The 21,059-nt window shown below is 41.2% G+C and overlaps 1 protein-coding gene and 1 long non-coding RNA gene across 2 annotated transcripts in view; one reads left to right on the plus strand and one right to left on the minus strand.

Annotated features, from left to right (window-relative positions):
- Positions 1-7,914: 7,914 nt before the first annotated feature.
- The window catches only part of LOC147216591 (uncharacterized), a 92,815-nt gene continuing 79,670 nt past the window's right edge, over positions 7,915-21,059 (minus strand). The window contains exon 4 of the long non-coding RNA XR_015109094.1: positions 7,915-7,978. This is a non-coding gene — a long non-coding RNA (uncharacterized LOC147216591). The remainder of the gene's footprint in view (positions 7,979-21,059) is intronic.
- The window catches only part of LOC147216592 (GDNF family receptor alpha-4-like), a 30,599-nt gene continuing 20,463 nt past the window's right edge, over positions 10,924-21,059 (plus strand). Inside the window, exon 1 of the mRNA XM_086177484.1 lies at positions 10,924-11,236. Within this exon, the coding sequence (XP_086033610.1) occupies positions 11,182-11,236 (55 nt within the window). The 5' untranslated portion in view covers positions 10,924-11,181. The remainder of the gene's footprint in view (positions 11,237-21,059) is intronic.

Here is a 21,059-nt window from a genome sequence, read left to right on the forward strand (position 1 = left end):
CCAGACTGAGATGGTTGGGTCATGGATAGAGGAAGGAGAGTAAATATATTGGTAGATGGATGCTGGAATTAAAGCTGCCAGACAGGAGGTCTCGAGGAAGACCAAAGAGAGAGGATAGGAAGGTAGTTGGTGTGAGAGAGGAGGATACAGAGAATAAGGTCAGATGGAGAAAGTTGATGTGGCGACCACTGAAGGGAAAAGCCTGGAGAAAAAAAAAAAGGGGGTAGGATTGAAAGGAAAATACGCGTTATATTTCCCGTTCAGCACATGAATTTTAAAGATAATTGCAATCATCAAATTGGCACATGGAATGATTTATTTAATCTTTTTCAGTTTTCTGATTGAAGTCTACAAATTAGGCCAACGTTAACTGTTTTTAAAACCCATTCAAAATAGCTCCCAAGTTGTCATTGAATGTTGTTCAATCACTCATGTAACATCTGCTGTGATCTCCTCGAGCAACTCCGATAGTTTGGTGTGGATTTAAGCGTCTGTGCGGAGTAACTCCATTTAAGACGACAACGAAGCCGGAGCTCCACGTCAAAGCCTGTCCAACCTCAACGTTGAATAAAATTTCTTTTTCATCATTTTGGAGCCTGTGTTTTTCTGTACTTTTGTGTTATACATATATATCAGTTATATATACTATATATCTCTAATATAGTCCTATAGTTCCTTTTCTACTAGGGGCACTCACACATCAGCCCCCGCCTCCGCGGGTGGCGAGGGGTGGCTGGCGCCCAACTCCCAGCCTGTCGGACCACCCTGGATTGCACAGGGCCACTCACACCATTCATTCCTAGGGACACTTTACAGTTGCCAATCAACTTAAATGCATGCTTTTGGCCAGTGGGAGGAAGGGAAGAACCCACGCGGACACGGGGAGAACATGCCAACTCCACACAGATGACAACTACTCACAGTGGTTGATGTGGGGCTTGAACCCGAGTTGCTTTGCTGTGAGGCAACAGCTCTAACCGCTGCGCCACCGAGCCGCCCAACCAGGACCACTGCGGATGTTATATTTGACATATAATAGACCCCGATGTGTCATATGTTTATAAATACTGTTTATGTGTGTCAATTTGACCTGGGTTCTTCCTGCTAGTGTAGTCAAATAAAGTGAACATAAGAATTGAATAACTAGACCTTGCGAGTCATCACTCATCACCCACACATTATCCGAACAAACATCATGAACAACAGCTTTTGTTTCATAATCAGTCCAATTTTATTACAGTTAACAGTTGACCTGTGAACACCGAAAAGGAAATGTTAAGCCCAGCCGAGTCGCTGTCATACGGCCTTTTGCTTCTCTTCGGGTCAGTGTCCCCTCAGACCCCTCAGGCGTAGTGAACAAGATGATCATGTATGGCCATACATAAACATAACTACTTGGCCCTTTTGTTGTGAAGATGAGCAAGAAGTACACCAGAACTTTTTTCCTCATCGGGGGCAGCCACAAAAAAATCAACCTTCTCCATCGAACCCACGACACATACATATATTCACACATACATACAGACACACAAACATACATTTACACCTCCGTACATACTACATTAATATATGCATATATACATGTACACCTACATATATACATACATAGCTTTACATACATTCATACAGACATACAAACATACATGTATGCATACAAACACATGGATACAGAGATGCATGTACACATACATACATACATGTATACAAACAAACATTTTCATACATTTATATGTATACATACACCTACATGTAAACATACATATGTATATATATACATACATACAAATATACATACATGCATGCATATATTCATGCATACATACAAACATGCTTACATACATACATGCATACATACAAACAATCATACTATTCATACATACACAAATACATACATACGTATGTACATACATGCATATAGTTGTACAAATATTTTTGCATACATACATACAGACAGACATTTAAAGTTACATACATACGAACATGCATACATCAAAATATATATAGATACATACATCCATAAGTACGTGCACCCATAAAATCATACGTATATACATACATCCATAGACGCATGAAAGCAAATAAACATGGATGCAAAAATATATGCATACATTCATAATTACATATAAATAATCATACATGCATTCACACCTACACACACTGTATACACTGATATCTTAAGAAAAGATACATAGATGCTTACATACATCCATACATCAATATATACATACATACAAATATGCATACTAACATACATGTATTCATGCATACAAACAGATATACATATAAATATACATACATTAATACACATGTACCTAAGTACCTACATACATACCGAAACAAAAACATAAATACATACATACATGCATACATACATTCATACAAATGTACATGAAATCATACATACAAACATACATACATACATATATATACATACATCCATACAATGAAACATGCATACATACATACACCTACCTACATATATACATATATCTGATGCGTACATACATACATACAAACATACATATATACATACATACCGTAACACAAACATTCATACATACAAAAATACATACACATACATACATACATACATACATACATACATATGTATGCATTGATATATACATACATACACAAATATATATGCATTGATACATACATACATGCATGCATGTGTGCTTACATATGTAGCTACCTATCTACATATATACATACATACATACACCCAAAAATCATAAGTAGGTTCATAAATCCATGCATCCATTAAAAGCAATTATGGACTGATAAAAAATACATTAATACATTCATTATTACATATATACAATCATACATGCATTCATACGGGTAAACACTGTATACTCTGATACCTTAAGAGATACATATATTCATGCATATATATGCATACATACATACATATATACATACATACGTACTTACATACATACATACATATATACATACTTACATAGATACATACATACATACAAATGTACATGAAATCATACATACACACATACATACATACATACATACTTACATAGATACATACATACATACAAATGTACATGAAATCATACATACACAGATACATACATACATATATATACATTCATTCATATAATGAAACATGCATACATACTACATACATACATATATACATACATGCATACATACATATACGCATACATCAATACATAAATAGATACATACATATATATATATATACATGCATACATACATGCATACATACATACATAAAAACATACATACACACACACATATATACTTACATACATATAGTCATGCATACATACATACACACAAACACATATAAATACATGCATATGTGCTTACATAAATATATACATACATATATACATACATACATTCATATATACATACATACATACATATAAACATACATATATACATACATACGTCCTTAAGTACATACATACCAAAATACAAACATACATACATACCTACCTACCTACCAAACCTACCTACATACACACATATATATGCATATATACATACATACATACATATATGCATACATCAATACATAAATAGGTACATACATACATACATACATACATACATACATACATGCATACATATATACAAACATACATACTTACACACATACATACTAACATAATTTAAAAAATGCATACATACATAAAATTATACATATACACATACATACATACATATATACACTCATACATATACATATAAATGCATGCATATGTGTTTACATACATACATACATACACATACATAACTACATACATACATACATACATACGTACATACATACATACAAACACATACATACATACATAAATACATACATACATACATACATATATATATGCATTGATTCATACATACCTACCTACCTACCTACATACATACATATATATGCATACATACATACATATATAAATACATACATACATACCTGTATGTATGTATGTATGTATGTATGTATGTTTGTACCAAAATACATACTAACATAATTTAAAAAATGCATACATACATAAAATCATACATACATACATACATACCTACCTACATACATACATATATATACATACATACATGCATGCATGCATACATACATACATACATACATACATAGGTACATATATACATATATACACATACATACATACATACATACATATATACATACATAAATGCATAAATACATACATATATATACAAACATATAAACATAGAAAAATATATATGCATTGATACATACTGACATACTTATATGCATACATAAATACATGCATACATACATACATACATACGTACATACATACATACATTCATACATATATATGCATTGATTCATACATACCTACCTACCTACATATATACATATATATGCAAGCATACATACATACATATTTAAATACATACATATATACATACATACATATATATGCATTGATACAAACATACCTACCTACCAACCTACATATATATATATGCATACATACATACATACATACATACATACATATATTCATATATACATACATACGTACATATAAACATACATACACATACATACATATATACATACATTAATACATAAATATATACATATATACATACATTTAAGCATACAAAATATATATGTATTGATACATACAGACAATACATACAAAAATATATCGGCATACATACAAGCATACATAGATACATACATACATATATACCTACATACATACATACATATATTCATATATATATACACATACATACATACATATATAAAAACATACATACATACATACATACATACATACACGTATACACACATACATACACACATACATATACATATAAATGCATGCATATGTATTTACATACATACATACATACATACACATACAAAAATACATACATACATACCTGCCTACTTTCATGTAAACATATACATGCATGCATAAATACATACATACATATATAAATACATACACAGATACACACAAACATACACATACATACTTACATACATACATACAAATGTACATGAAATCATACATACACAAATACATACACAGATACATACATACATACATATACATACATACATATATACATACATACGTACATACATACATACAAATGTACATGAAATCATACATACACACATACATACTAACATTCATTTTATCATGCATACATACATGAAAACATACATATATAAATACATATGTCCTTAAGTTCATATATACATACATACGAAATACAAACATACATACATACATACACACATACACATATAAATGCATGCATATGTGCTTACATACATACATACATACATACATACATACATACATACATTCATACATACATACATTCATACATACATATATGCATACATTCATACATACATACATATATACATACATACATACATACATACATACATACTTACAGACATACCTACATATATACATACGTACATACATACCTACAGACATACATATATTCATGCATACATACATGTATACATACATATATACATACATATGTCCTTTAGTACATCCATATATGCATACCAAAATAAAAACATAAATATTTACAAAGACACATAATTGCATGCATATGTGCTTACATACATACATACGTAAATACATACATATATATGCATACATTCATACATACATACATACATATATACATACATACATACATACTTACAGACGTACCTACATATATACATACGTACATACATACCTACAGACATACATATATTCATGCATACATACATGTATACATACATATATACATACATATGTCCTTTAGTACATCCATATATGCATACCAAAATAAAAACATACATATTTACAAAGACACATAATTGCATGCATATGTGCTTACATACATACATACGTACATACATACATATATATGCATACATTCATACATACATACATACATACATACATACACATATACATACATACATACATACATACATACTTACAGACGTACCTACATATATACATACGTACATACATACCTACAGACAAACATATATTCATGCATACATACATGTATACATACATATATGCATACATACGTCCTTTAGTACATCCATATATACATACCAAAATAAAAACAAACATATTTACAAAGACACATAATTGCATGCATATGTGCTTACATACATACATACGTACATACATACATATATATGCATACATACATTCATACATTCCTACATACATACTTACATACATAGGCATTGATACATACATACATACATATATATGCATTGATACAAACATACTGCCTACTCACCAACATACATACATATATATGCATACATACATACATACATACATACATACCTACCTTCATACATACATACATAGATATGCATACATACATACATACATATGTACATATATACATACATACACATATATACATACGTACATAAATACATAAATACATACATATATATACATACATATAAACCTACAAAATATATATGCATTGATACATACAGACATACTTACATACATACATACAAACATATATATGCATGCATACATACATACATACATACCTGCATATATATACGTACATACAAACAAACATAAATACATACATACATACATACACACATAAATGCATGCATATGTGCATTCATACATACATACATACATGAATGCAATCGTACTTTCATTCTAACATACACAAATACATATATTTATATATAAAATATAAAATATAAAATATAAAATACATACACAAGGTCTAACATAAGAAACAAAGGTTTTACATTCAACGCTAAAGTCATAGTGGGGTTTAACATCAAGAGTTTTTTTGAATTCATCATCATTTCTCTTCAGTCAGCATCTTTTGAAAAGCTCTTCAAATCATCTGCAAGTGAGGCCTGAGATAAGCCATGCATCTAGGTCCATATATTAAAACATGACATGTTGAAAATGGATTAACTAGTTCACTGGTATATGGATAAAGGGCTATATATATATACGTGTATATATATATATATATATATATATATATATATACAAATATATGTATATGTATATATGCAGATAGTACGTTTTAAAGCTTTACCACTTTCAGTCCTACATCTCTGTGACTGTTGATGGAAACATTATTATTCACATTGCCTCGTTTGGGTTCATCGGTCAGATGAGGTTTTCATTTGTTGATATTATTTTCCTCAACACTCACACACACACACACACACACACACACACACACACACACACACACACACACACACACACACACACACACACATGTTAAGCCCTACACCCCAAGTTCACATATGTATTTTATATGGATTACAATAACCTTGTTTTGGATAACCTGGATCCTACGTTAAGCTTTTATCATCACTAATTAGATATTATTAATAGAAGTGATGGAAGCGGCACTATTCTGATGAACAGAGAGAAATGAACTCCATGTCAGTTATTCTATCTGACGGATTCCGTGCACGCCTCATCTCTGCGGCCGGAGTTATTTATACACACCATTTACCTATTCTGCAATTTCATAATGCCTCGCCAGCTCCCTCGCAAATGAATATAAACAAAGCAGAGGTGAAATTCAGCTTGCAGCCACCCGAAGCGAGGACCGCTCTGAGAAATTAGCTTCCAAACTAAGTCGAAAACAACACTAGAAGCAGACAATATTAGAAGGTGGGAGACAAAAATAAAAATAATAAAGTCGAAAGCCCTCGTGACCTTTAATATTGTTTCTCACTCTGAGTCATTCTGCAGTGACAAAAGAATAGCGGACGGAGATGCGGGCTTTGGGTCAAGTCAAATCCCGACCTACTTGTCTGATCCTTTGGAGACCAGGTCTGGACCACGTGGATCCGTGGAGACCGGGTCTGGACCACGCTCTTTAAGATGGTCTACAGAACCCCAACTGTGCAGAGACCTCAGATCCTGGGTTTAATCTGGGTGGCACACAAAGAGAAGGACAGAGAGATAGAAAACATGTGAAACTAATGATTTATTATCAATAGCAACAGTAGTGCTAACAGTTGCATGCTAGTAGCTGAAATGAAAAGAAATCATGGTGGGCATTTTGGGATAAAGATAAACTTCCAAAGGGGAAATTCCTATGTCACATCAGCGTAACAGATATAATGTCAGAGAAAAAGAAAGGAAATAAATATAAATATGGAAATATAAATATGAGTATAAATATAAATAGAGGCAAAGGACAGGATATAGCAAGGCAACGGACAACAACAACAACAAACAACAACAACATCAGGGATGACAATGTGCAATATCAAGGAGTAGTGAGGGTGAAAAATACAAAACTACAACTCAAATACACAACTACAACTCCAACTAAAATACACAACTTGAACTAAAGCCTATGGCAGCAGAATAGGGGGCTAGGCTAATGCTAACTTGAAGCTTTAATTCTCTGCAATAATTCTCTGTATGTGCATTAGTTCCATTGTCTTCTGTGCAATAAATGTTTTATTGTCCAACAACCCTAGTTATACACAAAATGACTCCTCGTAATCATATACATGCATTTGTAAATACGCCTGCAAAAGATAAACTTTATTGATCCCAATAGGGGAAATTCTTTCGTCACAGCAGCATAAAAGTTATAGTGTCAATAAATATAAATAGAGAGACAATTAGAAGTTAACAAATGACATACACAAATAAATAGACAGCAGAGAGAAAAACAACAATATGAAGGATAAGAAAGGACAACAGAATGGAAAAAAAGAAAGTAAAGGTGAAAATGTGACAATAGCAATGACAGTTAAACAAAAATAAACAGGATGCGAACGGGCTGAGACCAACAAGGATAAAATAGACAACAGAGTTAGTTGTATATGTTACATATATTCTTATTTATTGTTACATGCCTTTAATTTTTCTTTTCATTTATTTATTCTGATCTTTACAGTTCTTTTTATTTTATTTTCATTATTTGCTATTTTATTCCTCATTTTTATACAGGGTTCTATTTTGCTTCTTCGCAGCTTGACTCCGCAGCAGTAGCCGCTTTCAACAAAAAACAATTTCAATAAAGATCGATAAAGTATTCTGATTCTGATGGAAGGAAGGTTTTTCGGGCCGTTCTTCAACATCCTGGACGGAGGTGTGACGACGGTTCCACAGAAGATGCACCTGGGATCCAAATACTCCGACTCACGCTCTGCTTTTCCGGTTGTTTTCCTGCCATCCATTCATTTTTCTATCAAGATCTGCAACGTTCATCCCATCACTGGATCCTGAAGCGTCTTGGCAGCTTATTTTTCTTACATGTAATGCACATTGTGGCCAGATGGGGGCGCCGCTGAGCCAACCTGCAGCCAAACCCCCCCCTCCTTTGCAGCCTTCCAACCCCAGACAAGAGTTCTCAAAGTGTAGAGGGAGTTGAGAACACGCTGGGAGACAAGTTGTAAAAGATTATCAGCTCACACACTGCGCCATTAATTGGTGTGACTTTTGTCAAAACTTCACTGCAACAATATCAGATCTTTTTTTAAACTTTCCGCAGACACGCGCAGACTGGCTGCCATGGTTACGGTGGATTTCTTAAGCCCCTCGCCGCCCCTGTTTGTTTGTCCTTTTTTAAGCCGATCCCCCAAAAAATTGATCTTCTGGGAGGAGCACCAGCTGAAATTTGTCGAAAATTTCTTGTCTTGGCAACTGGATTTGAAGTTCTTCACCTGAAGAGGCGTCCCAGAAGCGAAGAACTTCACGTCCAGTCGGCAAGGTCTTCAGATCATCAGGTCTTCGAAGGTCCCCCATCGTGAGGCCTTCCTGTGTGGAGTCTCCCCGTGTCTGCGTGGGGTTCCTCAGTGTTCTCCAGGTTCCTCCCACCGTCCAAACACATAAATCAGGTTCACCGGAGACCTTCAACTGCTCACGCGTGTGAATTGTTGCATATGTGACCCTGTGGAGGAGCTTCCAACACCATCTGGTGCAGGAGAAACCTGAAACTTCTCCACCTGATGGATGGGAATCCTACCGGCAACCTTGCGCCGATAGAGACGCCCCATGCCGTCGCTGTGAACTCATCTGCAGCTCATTTTCCAGGTTGAACGATAAAAGAAAAAGGAGGAGAGGAAGGAAAAGAAGAGCTGTGCATACGGGAATATTTCTCCCTGGTTGTCGCTCCCGCAGGAGGCGTCCGTCCCGCAGGTCGGCTGCAGCGGTGGAACAAGTGAGGGATTTCACAGCTGCAGTCCTGCTAGAAGCTGATATGATGGTGGCGGGGGTGGAAGAAGAAGTGTGTGAGTGTGTGTGTGTGTGTGTGTTCACTGTGACACCTGTGCTGGAAAACACATTTCCTTTGACTTTTGTCTGAATGGGTTTCAAGGTCAAAGCCAGCAAGTTTGCTTGTTCTTACAAGGAAAAAAAAATCTGAATAATTATTTAACAATTATTAATATTCATTTCATAATTATTTATAATAAATAATTAATAATTATTAATAAAGATGCTATTTTTTAAGGGGGGGGGGTCAGGTCCTGCTTCTGCAGAACAATGAGGATCTACAGTGATCCACTGCAGCCTGGGTCACAAGAGTAAGGAGACAGCTGTTCCCCTTCAGGAACAACTCCCTCCCACCCCACCCGTGGGTGGAGTGGGGTGGGTGGGGTGGGGGGGGGGCAATTACACGACCAGCACCGCCCCCCTCCGCGCGTGGACGTGCGCGGAGCTGCAGCGCAGACGCGTCGCACACGTTGCGCGGTTGCAGGAGAGGAAACTTTCTGGATTTATTCCCCTTCTTTTCTTTTCACCCCCTTTTTCCTCCGCAGAACCGACACAAAGGGGGTGTATTGGGGGGGGGGGACACATAGATGCGTGTGCGTGTGCGTGTGTAGGAAGGGGGGTGGGGGGGGTGAGGAAGGAGCGATACCGCGAGAACTTGCAATCCCGCACTTGTTCGCGCCGTTCAGTTTTTGCAACTTTGTGCAGGTTTTTCGCCCCGTCCGTGGGTGGAGCAGCAGCTCCAGCAGCTCCAACACCTCCAGCACCTCCTGCATCTCCTGCACCTCCATCATCTCCTGCACCTCAAGCACCTCCAGCACCTCCAGCTCTTCCAGCTCCTCCAGCTCCTGCAGCGGCGGCGGCTGGATGCGGCAGGAGGCGGATCTCTGAGTCCAACTCTCCAATGTCACCGGGCAGGATGATGATCCTCGGACTTCTGCTCAACGTCTTCTCTCCAGGTGAGCCGCGAGAACTTCGAGCGATATCGATGGATTAACTTGATCGATGAAGGAGATTTTTTTTTTTTTTTTTTTTTTTGGTTTTGTTTGAAGACGCACCGCATTTGCGCGGATCCAAGTTTTGAGCGGAACTTCTCGTGTGTTAAAACAAGCCGTCGCCAACTTTTTATTAGGCAATCAATCAATCGATCGATCGATTGATCGAGCTGACCCCGGCTCACCGGAGGTGGGGTTCCCCTGGCTCCCCGTCCCTTTACGGTTCCAGCTGGTCGAGCATCTTCTGGTGGCACCAGACATCATTTCTCCAGCTTGGGCATTGACCTATTGACCAATAATTATTATAATAATAATATTAATAATAGTAATATAAAAAATAATAATTTTAAAATGAAAAATAAGTAGAAAATAATAATGCTTATAAATAATAATAATAGAAGTAAAATAAAACTAAAATACTAAGAAAAGGTAAAGTAATCAGATAGAATGATAACAAAAATAATACGATAAAATTAAAATTATGATATTAAGATAAAAAAAAATAATATGAAGATAAAATCAAATATCAATAGCAATAATATGAATAAAATATCAATAATAATAATAAGTATAATAATGACGAGGATGATGATAAAAGTGTGTCGCAGCCTTAAGATTCCAGAAATCCACTTTCCCCATCGGTTATCAAGGCAGTGGGTTTTATATCTGGATGACATCATGGATTCAGGTCTTCTTTATCTGCCTTGGACGCGCTCCAAAGAGAGCCATTCGTCTCCCGGATATTGATTGGATCCCCTCGTCCTCACCGTACCCCCCCCCCCCCCCCCCCAAACCCATCCACGCTCTCCACACTTAAGACAAAAGCGCCTCCTGTCGTCACCGCGGCCGTGAATCAGCGGCGTCTCCGACGGGACGTCAAGGGTTTACGGCGCAAAGCGTCCGAAGAGGTCAAGCGGGGGCGCCGATCGGCCCGGGGAAGCATCCGACAGCCGATTACACCGTTATTGATATCGAATTATGCGGGTGACTTTGTTTTGTTGTTTTCTTCCAGAGCTCAATGTTGCTCACCGCGCCGTTCTAGCTTCCTACACACCCTCGTGTGTGTGTGTGTGTGTGTGTGAATCCATCATCCCCGCCTGTCAAACCCAGGTATCCAGGTGGAATCGTATGGCGGGGGTTGGAAACCGTTGGTCGGTTCAAGTGGGATTTAATTGAGATCTGAGTCACCGCAAATATGCAAATGGTTGAAAACGGGCTGCCGCACCATCATAGATAATTACAAAAAGAAAAGGCCGGATGCACAAGTTTCTGTTTGGATCAGAAAAAGCTCCGGGTTGCAGAGCTCAACGGACGTTTGTGCAAATAGTCCTTCCGAGCCGAGTTCCGTTCCCCGCCTGTTATTTTTACCGTGCCTTAACATCCGTCTGCGGCGAGGATCCGCGGCGCTCGGGGCCGGGAGTCTTTATCGTCGATGTGCCTGATTGAACCCGACGCGCCGGCGGCGGAGCTTCTCGCTCCGGCAGGACCTTATTTAAAAGATCCCGTCAAAGCCGGTTCCCCGTTACCACTCAACCCCAACTAAACCCCAATACTCTTTATAAGAAATTAACTAAATCTGCAAAAATAAAGGAGTCGCGGAGGAGGGGGGGGGGGACTTTGCTAGGGAGTTTCTGAGGAGCGAGGTGACGGTTTTGGGATGTCGTCTTTTTGCCGCTGCAGCCGTAAGCCGTTCAGAGGATTAGAACGGAGGTGGGATCCGGCCTCCTCCTTTAAGTTCTTTGACACACTCTCTGTTTTCTACATACGTATCTCGATTCAAAATGGTTCCCGCGCGTCTTTATTCTATTTCAACACCGCAGGCCTGGTTCCTCCCGCAGTCCGAAAGCATGCAGGAGGTTCTCAAGGTACGAATGAGAGGGTGAACCCCGTGTGCAGGATAGTCACTTTTAATAATGAATGGATGAGCTACGTGCTACGTTTGCTAGTAGCTTTCCTTTCCTTTCCTTTGCACGAGTCTCCGGTTCCCAATAAGAGCTCGTCCTCCGTCTGGAAGCCGGCGTTCCCCTCCGGGCCGCTGACGGCCCTCCGCGGGACCGTTACCCCGACCTGTTTATTGAGCGCTGCTATTTCGGTCCGGGGATTTGACTTTTTCCGCGTGCACGGCGAAAGGGGTCGGAGTGTCAAATCGTCGCGAGGCTTCCTCGTCTTCCGCTTTAGCGCGGCGTCTTCGCTTTCTGCTGAGGCATTGTCTTTACACACCCCTGTGCCTGTAATTCAGTTTGGTCTGGGACGACTGCACACAAAGATTAAACTGGCCAAACGCCAACCGGACATTACTCGGATTAGAAAACTAATAAAAAGCCAAGCTTCTGAATATGTTATGAATTCAAACCGTCGGATGTTTTCTCCAAGAAGAAGGTTCCCGGTTGCGACGCCGGCGAGACTCCCGTCGCCGCTTCATCCTCGCCGATGCTAAAGAAATTGTTCGCTCGTGTGTTTTTTAAAAAAAAAAAAAAAAACGCCGGTTTTGACACTCGTCCGGCCGAGAAATCATTTCGCACGGCATAATTTAAGATTGCACCGCCGAGACGTCGGCACAGGGCTGAAATATTAACACCCCTCCCCAGATTTTCTTCTCCCGCGCCTGGCGAAGGTGCGCGCTACATCTCCCGCGCAGACGCTACGGCAACTCGGCTTTGTCCGCGCTTTGTCTGAACCGTTAGTTATTAATTCCCTTCTGCAAGTGTGCATCTTGTTGAAGGCTCAGCGGCGGCGCTCGTAACGCCACGTCCCAGGGTTTTTCACTCCGCGGGGTTTGTGCAGAAGACTGATTAAAGCGGCTGTGTTTTACTTCCACAATCCCGATGTGGCGGAAATACACTTTTGTTCGTGTGCACAAATTGAGGAGGGTGGGTCATTTATCCACACACGCAATACAATTTGGAAATTAGCTAACTTGAAAGGATGTTTAAACTTTCTGAGAAGTCATTAGCGGCGCGTCTTCCGCTGATGTTATGTGATGAAAGTGTAATAACGGAGCAGCAGCTGGGAATGAGGGGGAGGAAGGGGGTTTGAAGTTAACTGCGTTTCTGCCGTGTTCCGCCGAGCGTGGCGTCGAAGCGCGCTCCCCTCGCAGACGTGACACGTTTGTGCCGCCGTCGTCGTAGCGAAAAGCCGTGGGTGGCCATTAATGAGCGAGGTGTGGATGTGGAAGAGATTGGATGATTTTCTTCCATTTTTTTTTTTTGCCTCCATATCGGGGGAGCGTGAAATCCAGCAGGTGCCGCGCCGTGATTGGATCGAGGAGCGAGAGCGGGCTCGGGGATCAGCTCATACCATTTAGGTGCCGTCGAGGTTCCATACCGAACGTGTCCTCCAATGGGTCTGACAATAAGGTAGCTGATGATCCGCATCAGCTGCTGTACGTCTGTGCTCCGAGAAATGGCCGGTAGCCGATGGAAGCACCTTGGAAGATGTAGCGGGCTCCGTCAGTCGCATGGATTAATTCATACGGAAGGAAACCAATAGCGTACGTTGAAACGGGCGCTGTGATGGAAAATCCATTGCATGAAATTGAAAAGTAAAATTGGAGGTCAGAGGACCTGGAGGTATCAAGGAAAAAGGAAGGACAGTAAGGCCGTTTGCAGAAGGTTCAGGGGCGATTGGATTCGGGTTCATGTTGTTAATAACGACCTGAGAGCTAGCTAAGCAGCTGGAAGCGAGGGCTAATGATAGCTATGGTGTTGGACCCAAGCTAGCTAAAAGACAGTTGCAGATGTACCAACAGATTGGTGATTCCCGATGACAACGGGAGGCAACGAAGAACTAGCCCGCCGCTAGTAGGGGGCAGATGGGTGTGGACCACCAAAGTACGCCAAAGGATGCTCATGGGAATGAAAACCAGCTTAGCTCGCTGCGGCGGGCGTGGCGAGGACTAGAAACCCCGCTGGCTTTACGTTGAGGTAGAAGGTGACGAGCAGTTAGCGAGCATTAGCGAAGATCAACTGGAGTTCACTTGGATTGGAGTAAGAACGTTGCTAACTGGAGCGCCGTTTTGCAAGACGGCCGTCGCGTAAAAAGGGACGCTTGTCCAAAGAATTGTAAAAAAAAAAGCATCGTCTTTTGGGGCTGACCTAAAGGAGGACCTCTGGAGGGGGGCTAGCTTGCAGGAGGTCAAGATGTTAGCGAAACCGCCGGAACATCTAGCTGGCGCCTAATCGGCACAAAAAACAAAAACCCCTCGCACTTTAAACCTCAGCGGGGGAGAAACGGAAACAGGCTGATGAAGGTCAGCGACAAAAGTGTGACATTTACAAAACTGGCAGCGACTCCAACTTTTACAGTACACTGTTGCTTTGGAGGTGGTGCTGAGGTTCTCAGCAAGAAGGTCCTTACTTGGATCCCCACTGGGGACCCTAAATTGTCCAGATACGCGAATAAGACGTTGAATGGTTGTATGTCTCTAAATGTAGCCCTGCGACCCAAGGTGAACCCCGACTCTCGGCCAATGACGGCTGGGATAGAATGCACCCCCCCATGAATGAATGGATGAATGAAACAAGAGATCTTTTGTCCACCAGCTCAACATTTTTTATAATCCACAACTTCCTTGTATTGATTTAATACAGTTCTTTGAAAAAAAAAAAAAACCCGATACGCTTATAGATTAGGAACGAATGAATGGATGAACAAATGAATCGAAGAAGGAATGAAATAGGAAGTATCTCAGTGCTCTGAGAAAATGATGAGCTTAACAGATAATGAATGAATAAATGATTGAATGAATGAATGAATTCATTACTTAAGCAAGTTTTTATAGTTAGCTTTTATCCACAAGCTAAATTTTGCAATCTATAACTTCTGTGTAGTCTTTAATAGAGTACTCTGAGAAAAGGATAAGCTTGATAGATAATAAATAAATGAATGAATGAATGAATGAATGAATGAATGAGACAAGAACTATCTTTTGTCCACCAGCTCAACTTCATCTATGATTTTTGTGTAGTGTTAATTCAGTACTCTTGAGAAAGGGATAGGACTAATAGCTAATGAATGAATGAATGAAAGGACGAATGAATGAATAAATGAACGATTAAAACAAGAGCTACCTTTTTTTCCATCATCTCAACTTTTGTAATCCAATTTTGTAATGACAACTACTGAATGTCATTTTGGGAACACAAGAGTCCATACCTTGAGAAAGAGCAGCTGGACCAAGTTTGGCTGGGAGTCTCCTGAAAACCGAAAAGCAAAGTGTAACGTTGACAGAAAAGCTCGAGCAGCGAGCCGATTGGAGGAAAATCAAACTTCCCGAATCGTCAGGAAAGAACCGGGGCGAAGACGAGCCTGAATTAAGGCCGATGAAGTTTCCTCTTAAGGAAACATGTTTGTCGGCCGGTGAAGGCGGCGCAGACCAGCATACGGTTGGGATAAGCATTGTAAGCATTGTTGACGGCTTTAGAAGCAGCAGGAAACGGGAAGAAGAATGCCCGCGCTAACTCCAATATGGCGGTGCCATGTTTTTATAATCTGCCTCCGCTGAGCGAAATAAATGCGTTTTTAATTGGAGGAGTGACACGGGGTCGGACGGCGGGAGATTTGCAAGATTTGTTGATGTTTGGGGGGGTTTGGACCCAGTCTGCCGGTCACGAAGACGCCGCTATCAACAGCCATCCGCCCTTCCCTGTTCGTCTTATCTATATGGATGTATTCTTAATTCGGTGGCCTGAATCATAATCGTGTTTTGGCGGTGGAATCATAATTACTTTCGGCTGGAGATTTGCGTTGTTTTTCCTGCCATTAGTTAATGTCTGTGTTAGAGGATCAACGTCGTTTAACACGAATGTCCCATTAGCCATACGCTAACGCGGATAGCCATCCATCTTGTAGACAGCATATGTAAATCATTCATTCGTTTTCCAGACCGCACATTCTGCATGCAAATCAGTCTGCACTTAAGGATACTGGGATAGCGTACACACTCCGGTGGCTGACTGATTTGATCTTTTACCTTAAATGATGAAACTGATTTAGGGTAAATTTGAAATTAGACCTAGAAAACTCATACAACAGGGTGCCGAAAGAGGAACTCTGGTATCATATGAGGAAGTCTGGAGTGGCAGAGAGGTATGTTGGACCGGTGCAGGACATGTATGCTCGCTGTGGGACAGTGGTGAGGTGTGCTGTAGGTGCAACAGAGAAGTTCAAGGTGGAGTTGGGACTTCATCAGGGATCATCAGCTCTGAGCCCCTTCTTGTTTGCAAAGGGGACAGTGGACAGGCTGACAGATGAGCTTCGACAGGAATCTCCATGGACCACGAAGTTTGCAGATGACATTGTGATGTGTAGTGAGAGCAGGGAACAGGTTGAGGAACATCTAGAGAGGTGGAGGTATGCTCTGGAAAGGAGAGGAATGAAGATTAGTCGCAGCAAGACAGAAGATGGGTTAGGGTTAGGCTACAGGGAGTGGAGATCAAGAAGTTGGAGGATCTCAAATATTTAGGGTCAACAGTCCAGAGCGTAGGAGAGTGTGGAAAAGAGGTAAAGAAACGGGTTCAAGCAGGTTGGAATGGTTGGAGAAAAGTGTCAGGGTTACTATGAGATAGAAGACTAACAGCCAGAATGAAAGGAAAGGTTGACGAGACGGTAGCAAGACCAGCCATGCTGTATGGACTAGACACAGTTCCATTGACCAAAAGACAAGAAGCAAAGCTGGAGGACACGGACATGAAGATGTTGAGGTTCTTTTTGGGAGTGACCAGGATGGATAGGATCAGGAATGAGTCCATCAGAAGGACAGCACATGGTAGATGTATAGTGACGCAGTGGTTTGCAAGAAGGTCCCTGGTTTGATTAAGGGGAACCCTTAACTTCCACTCAACAGATTCGAAATATAAGAACATTTGGAGGTCGGTGCTTCCTCATTCTCAGCAAGAGGTTCGCTGGAGACCCTAAATCATAGAGACGTGTGAATGAGAGGGTGAATGGTTGCATGTCTATATGTGTCCATGTGAACCCTGCCTCTGGGACAGGCTCCAATTTGGACAAATAATGAAGGAATCAGCATGCGTTAGCCATACGCTTTGGTTTGACCTTGGTCATCGCAATGTTATAAAGAGCATTTAAAATGATGAAGTGAGGTTGTGAGGTAACATTCTGCTTACCTTGACCGCTTTGTGTTGTCTTACCTCGCGAAATGGCGTACAAAAGGCATTTCCTTTATGAATCAGCGCCATTAAAATAACAGTTACCGACATGGGGGCCTCTACCTGGGCCTTGGACATCGGCACAAGCCGCCACTGGCAAAGCAAAACTCCTACTTTTTGACAAAGGTCGCTCGTCTCCTCGGCATCTGTGAGTTGCATTTTAACAGGAACTCTGCCTTGTTTTTTAAATCTGCAATTCTTTCCATCTTGTTGGTATGAGAAGCCCAGGGGGTTGGGGGTCCTCGGTGTCTGTTTGAGCAAGATTCCCGGATTGACTTGCAAAAACTAGTTAGCCTGGATTGATCCTGCAATGAAAAAAACACCGTGGAACGTCTCGGACTCGCGTAAACTAATCTGCTGAACACAGTTCAGGGGACGGAATGACGCCGCTCGGCAGGGACGCAACCGATGTCAGCGGCGGGACTCCATTGATTTCTGGTTTCTGCCGCTGAATCCCACTGGAAATAGTAATTGTTTACATACAGAGTGAGCGACCAGGTCCATTTAATAGCCGTGTGCTGCAGACCCGTCAAAAAGGCCGAACCGGAGACTCCGGGAAGCGGAGATATCACATCCAGGTGATGCTAATCCTCCATCGCGAATAAAACGGTGCAGTTAATCCACTTGTTATTCCAGTCCATGTGCTTTGACAGTGACTCCCGTCGGTTCATTACTGTGGCTTTAGATCTAATACGACAGATAACCTCCCGGTCCCGGCTCACGTAGATAAACACATGCCGCTGTTAGCATTGCTATTTTCACTCCGGCAAAGCTGTTTTTATTCCAAGAGCCCCTCGCGATGATTTTTGCGCGTCTTAGTGCGGTGGCCTGAAACGTTTGTGTGTTTTTGTAGACTCCCGACGCAGAGCTATCTTGGGAGAAGCTCATTTGTGATCAAGCGCTAACGTTTCCCACAGTGCACAATCCGGTGATGTACGTGTGGATGATATTTTAAGGGCCGCGCGAGAACGTGCACCGTCGCCAACTCAACACTCACAAAACAGGTTTCATTCTCGGAGGCAGGAGGGGGGGAAGGGGGTTGAATCATTCTGTCACGGAAAGAAAATCTTTTTAAAGTCGCCCTGACAAACTGTCGCTCCCCGTCACGCCAAAAATCAATAATTATAATAAATATATTAAAGAGGACTTTCCATCAAAGTGCTGCACAAGTGACATGGCCTCTTAGAGAGCGCGCTGTACGCTAGATAGCAATCACCTGTTCACACACAGATGCACGCTAGGCGCTAACCGGACCATCGCTAGCCGGGAATTGAACCGCCAACCCTCCCGGGAAGGACACCAGCTGAGCCGCAGCCACCTTTTGCAAATGAATAAAGTCCACGTCATGTTGTCCACATATTCTGAAGTGAGTGACCCGAAAGGGGTCAGAAGCTTCCAGTGTTACACCTGGATGTATTTGGACTTTGGGAGGAACCCCATGCAGACATGGAGGTGAACATGGAGACTTCACCCAGAAAGGAATCCAACCAGGGATCTCTTTGCTGCAAGGCAGAGGCGTTAACCGACGGCTCAAGACTTGTATGCTGTGCCAAAAAAGCCGGTCTTCAGCTTTGCTTTAGGGATAAACAGATCGGGTCCACCTGATGTCAGGAGGCAACTATGCCGGTGCACGAAAAGAAAAGGCCTCCGGACCTTGGGGACAAAGATTAGAAGCCAGGGAGCTCAGTGCACGTCCAGGCACATACCGCCTCACCGAGTCAGATGGATAGAATGGTGCAATGCCATTGATTAATTTATAGGTGAGGAGCAGTACCTTAAAGTCTGCTCTCGCTCAAACAAGAAGCCGGTGGAGCGAGAGGCCGGCGGAGGAGTCATATTGACCGGCTCCAACCTAACATGGCCTGCTGCTGTCTGGACAGTTCGTAGGCCTCGGACGCTCATCTTTGGCAACCTGGACAAAAGCAGAGTACAATGATCCGGTCATGCCTGGATTAAGATCTTAGTGTACTTTGGAGACCCGTCTGGTACACAAGTACACAAGCGGTGTTTTGCACAGATTTGTTTTTTTATATAAATCCTAGATTTGGACACAAGAAAAGTGGAGCTGAGAAGTTGTGGGCAATAAAAGCCCACGGTAGGGCGAGAGAATCGGCGCCACCAGTCTTCTTAATGTGCTCCAGTTCAGTACCGTCTGCAGAGTCTGAGCCTAAAATGCAGTGTTACATTAGTTTGGGCCGGCGTTTGCATCGGTTAACAGATATTACACCCAGTAAACCAAAACTAGGAGGTGTTAATGCAAAGTGAATGTGTCGGGGCTTTTATTTGCCGCTCGGCTTTGCAAGGAATCCAATCACTTTGACAGCGAGCGAGAAGAACCAAGGCGTAGGGGACAGTAATGATCATGTATCTCCAGTCTCGACTCCTGATAGCTGGCGTCGCCTCGCTGTCAGTGCTCTCCAAAGCCTGTGACTTCCTTCACACTCTGCCACCGCCGTCTCCTCTCCAATCGCATTACTGCCCACCAGCCCGGATGCTCTGCTCACCGACCCTCACGGGATATTCACACGACACTTCATTTTGTCAGGGGACGACCGGGATCGAAATCCCCGTTCCTTCGTTACGCGGGAACCGACGGGTGAAAAGACCCCGGCGGTTCGCAA

Source organism: Fistularia commersonii, chromosome 29 (genome assembly GCF_037954325.1).
Source record: "Fistularia commersonii isolate RoL2024-O1a breed Wild chromosome 29, RoL_Fcom_v1.0, whole genome shotgun sequence".
Classification (NCBI taxonomy): Eukaryota; Metazoa; Chordata; class Actinopteri; order Syngnathiformes; family Fistulariidae; genus Fistularia; species Fistularia commersonii.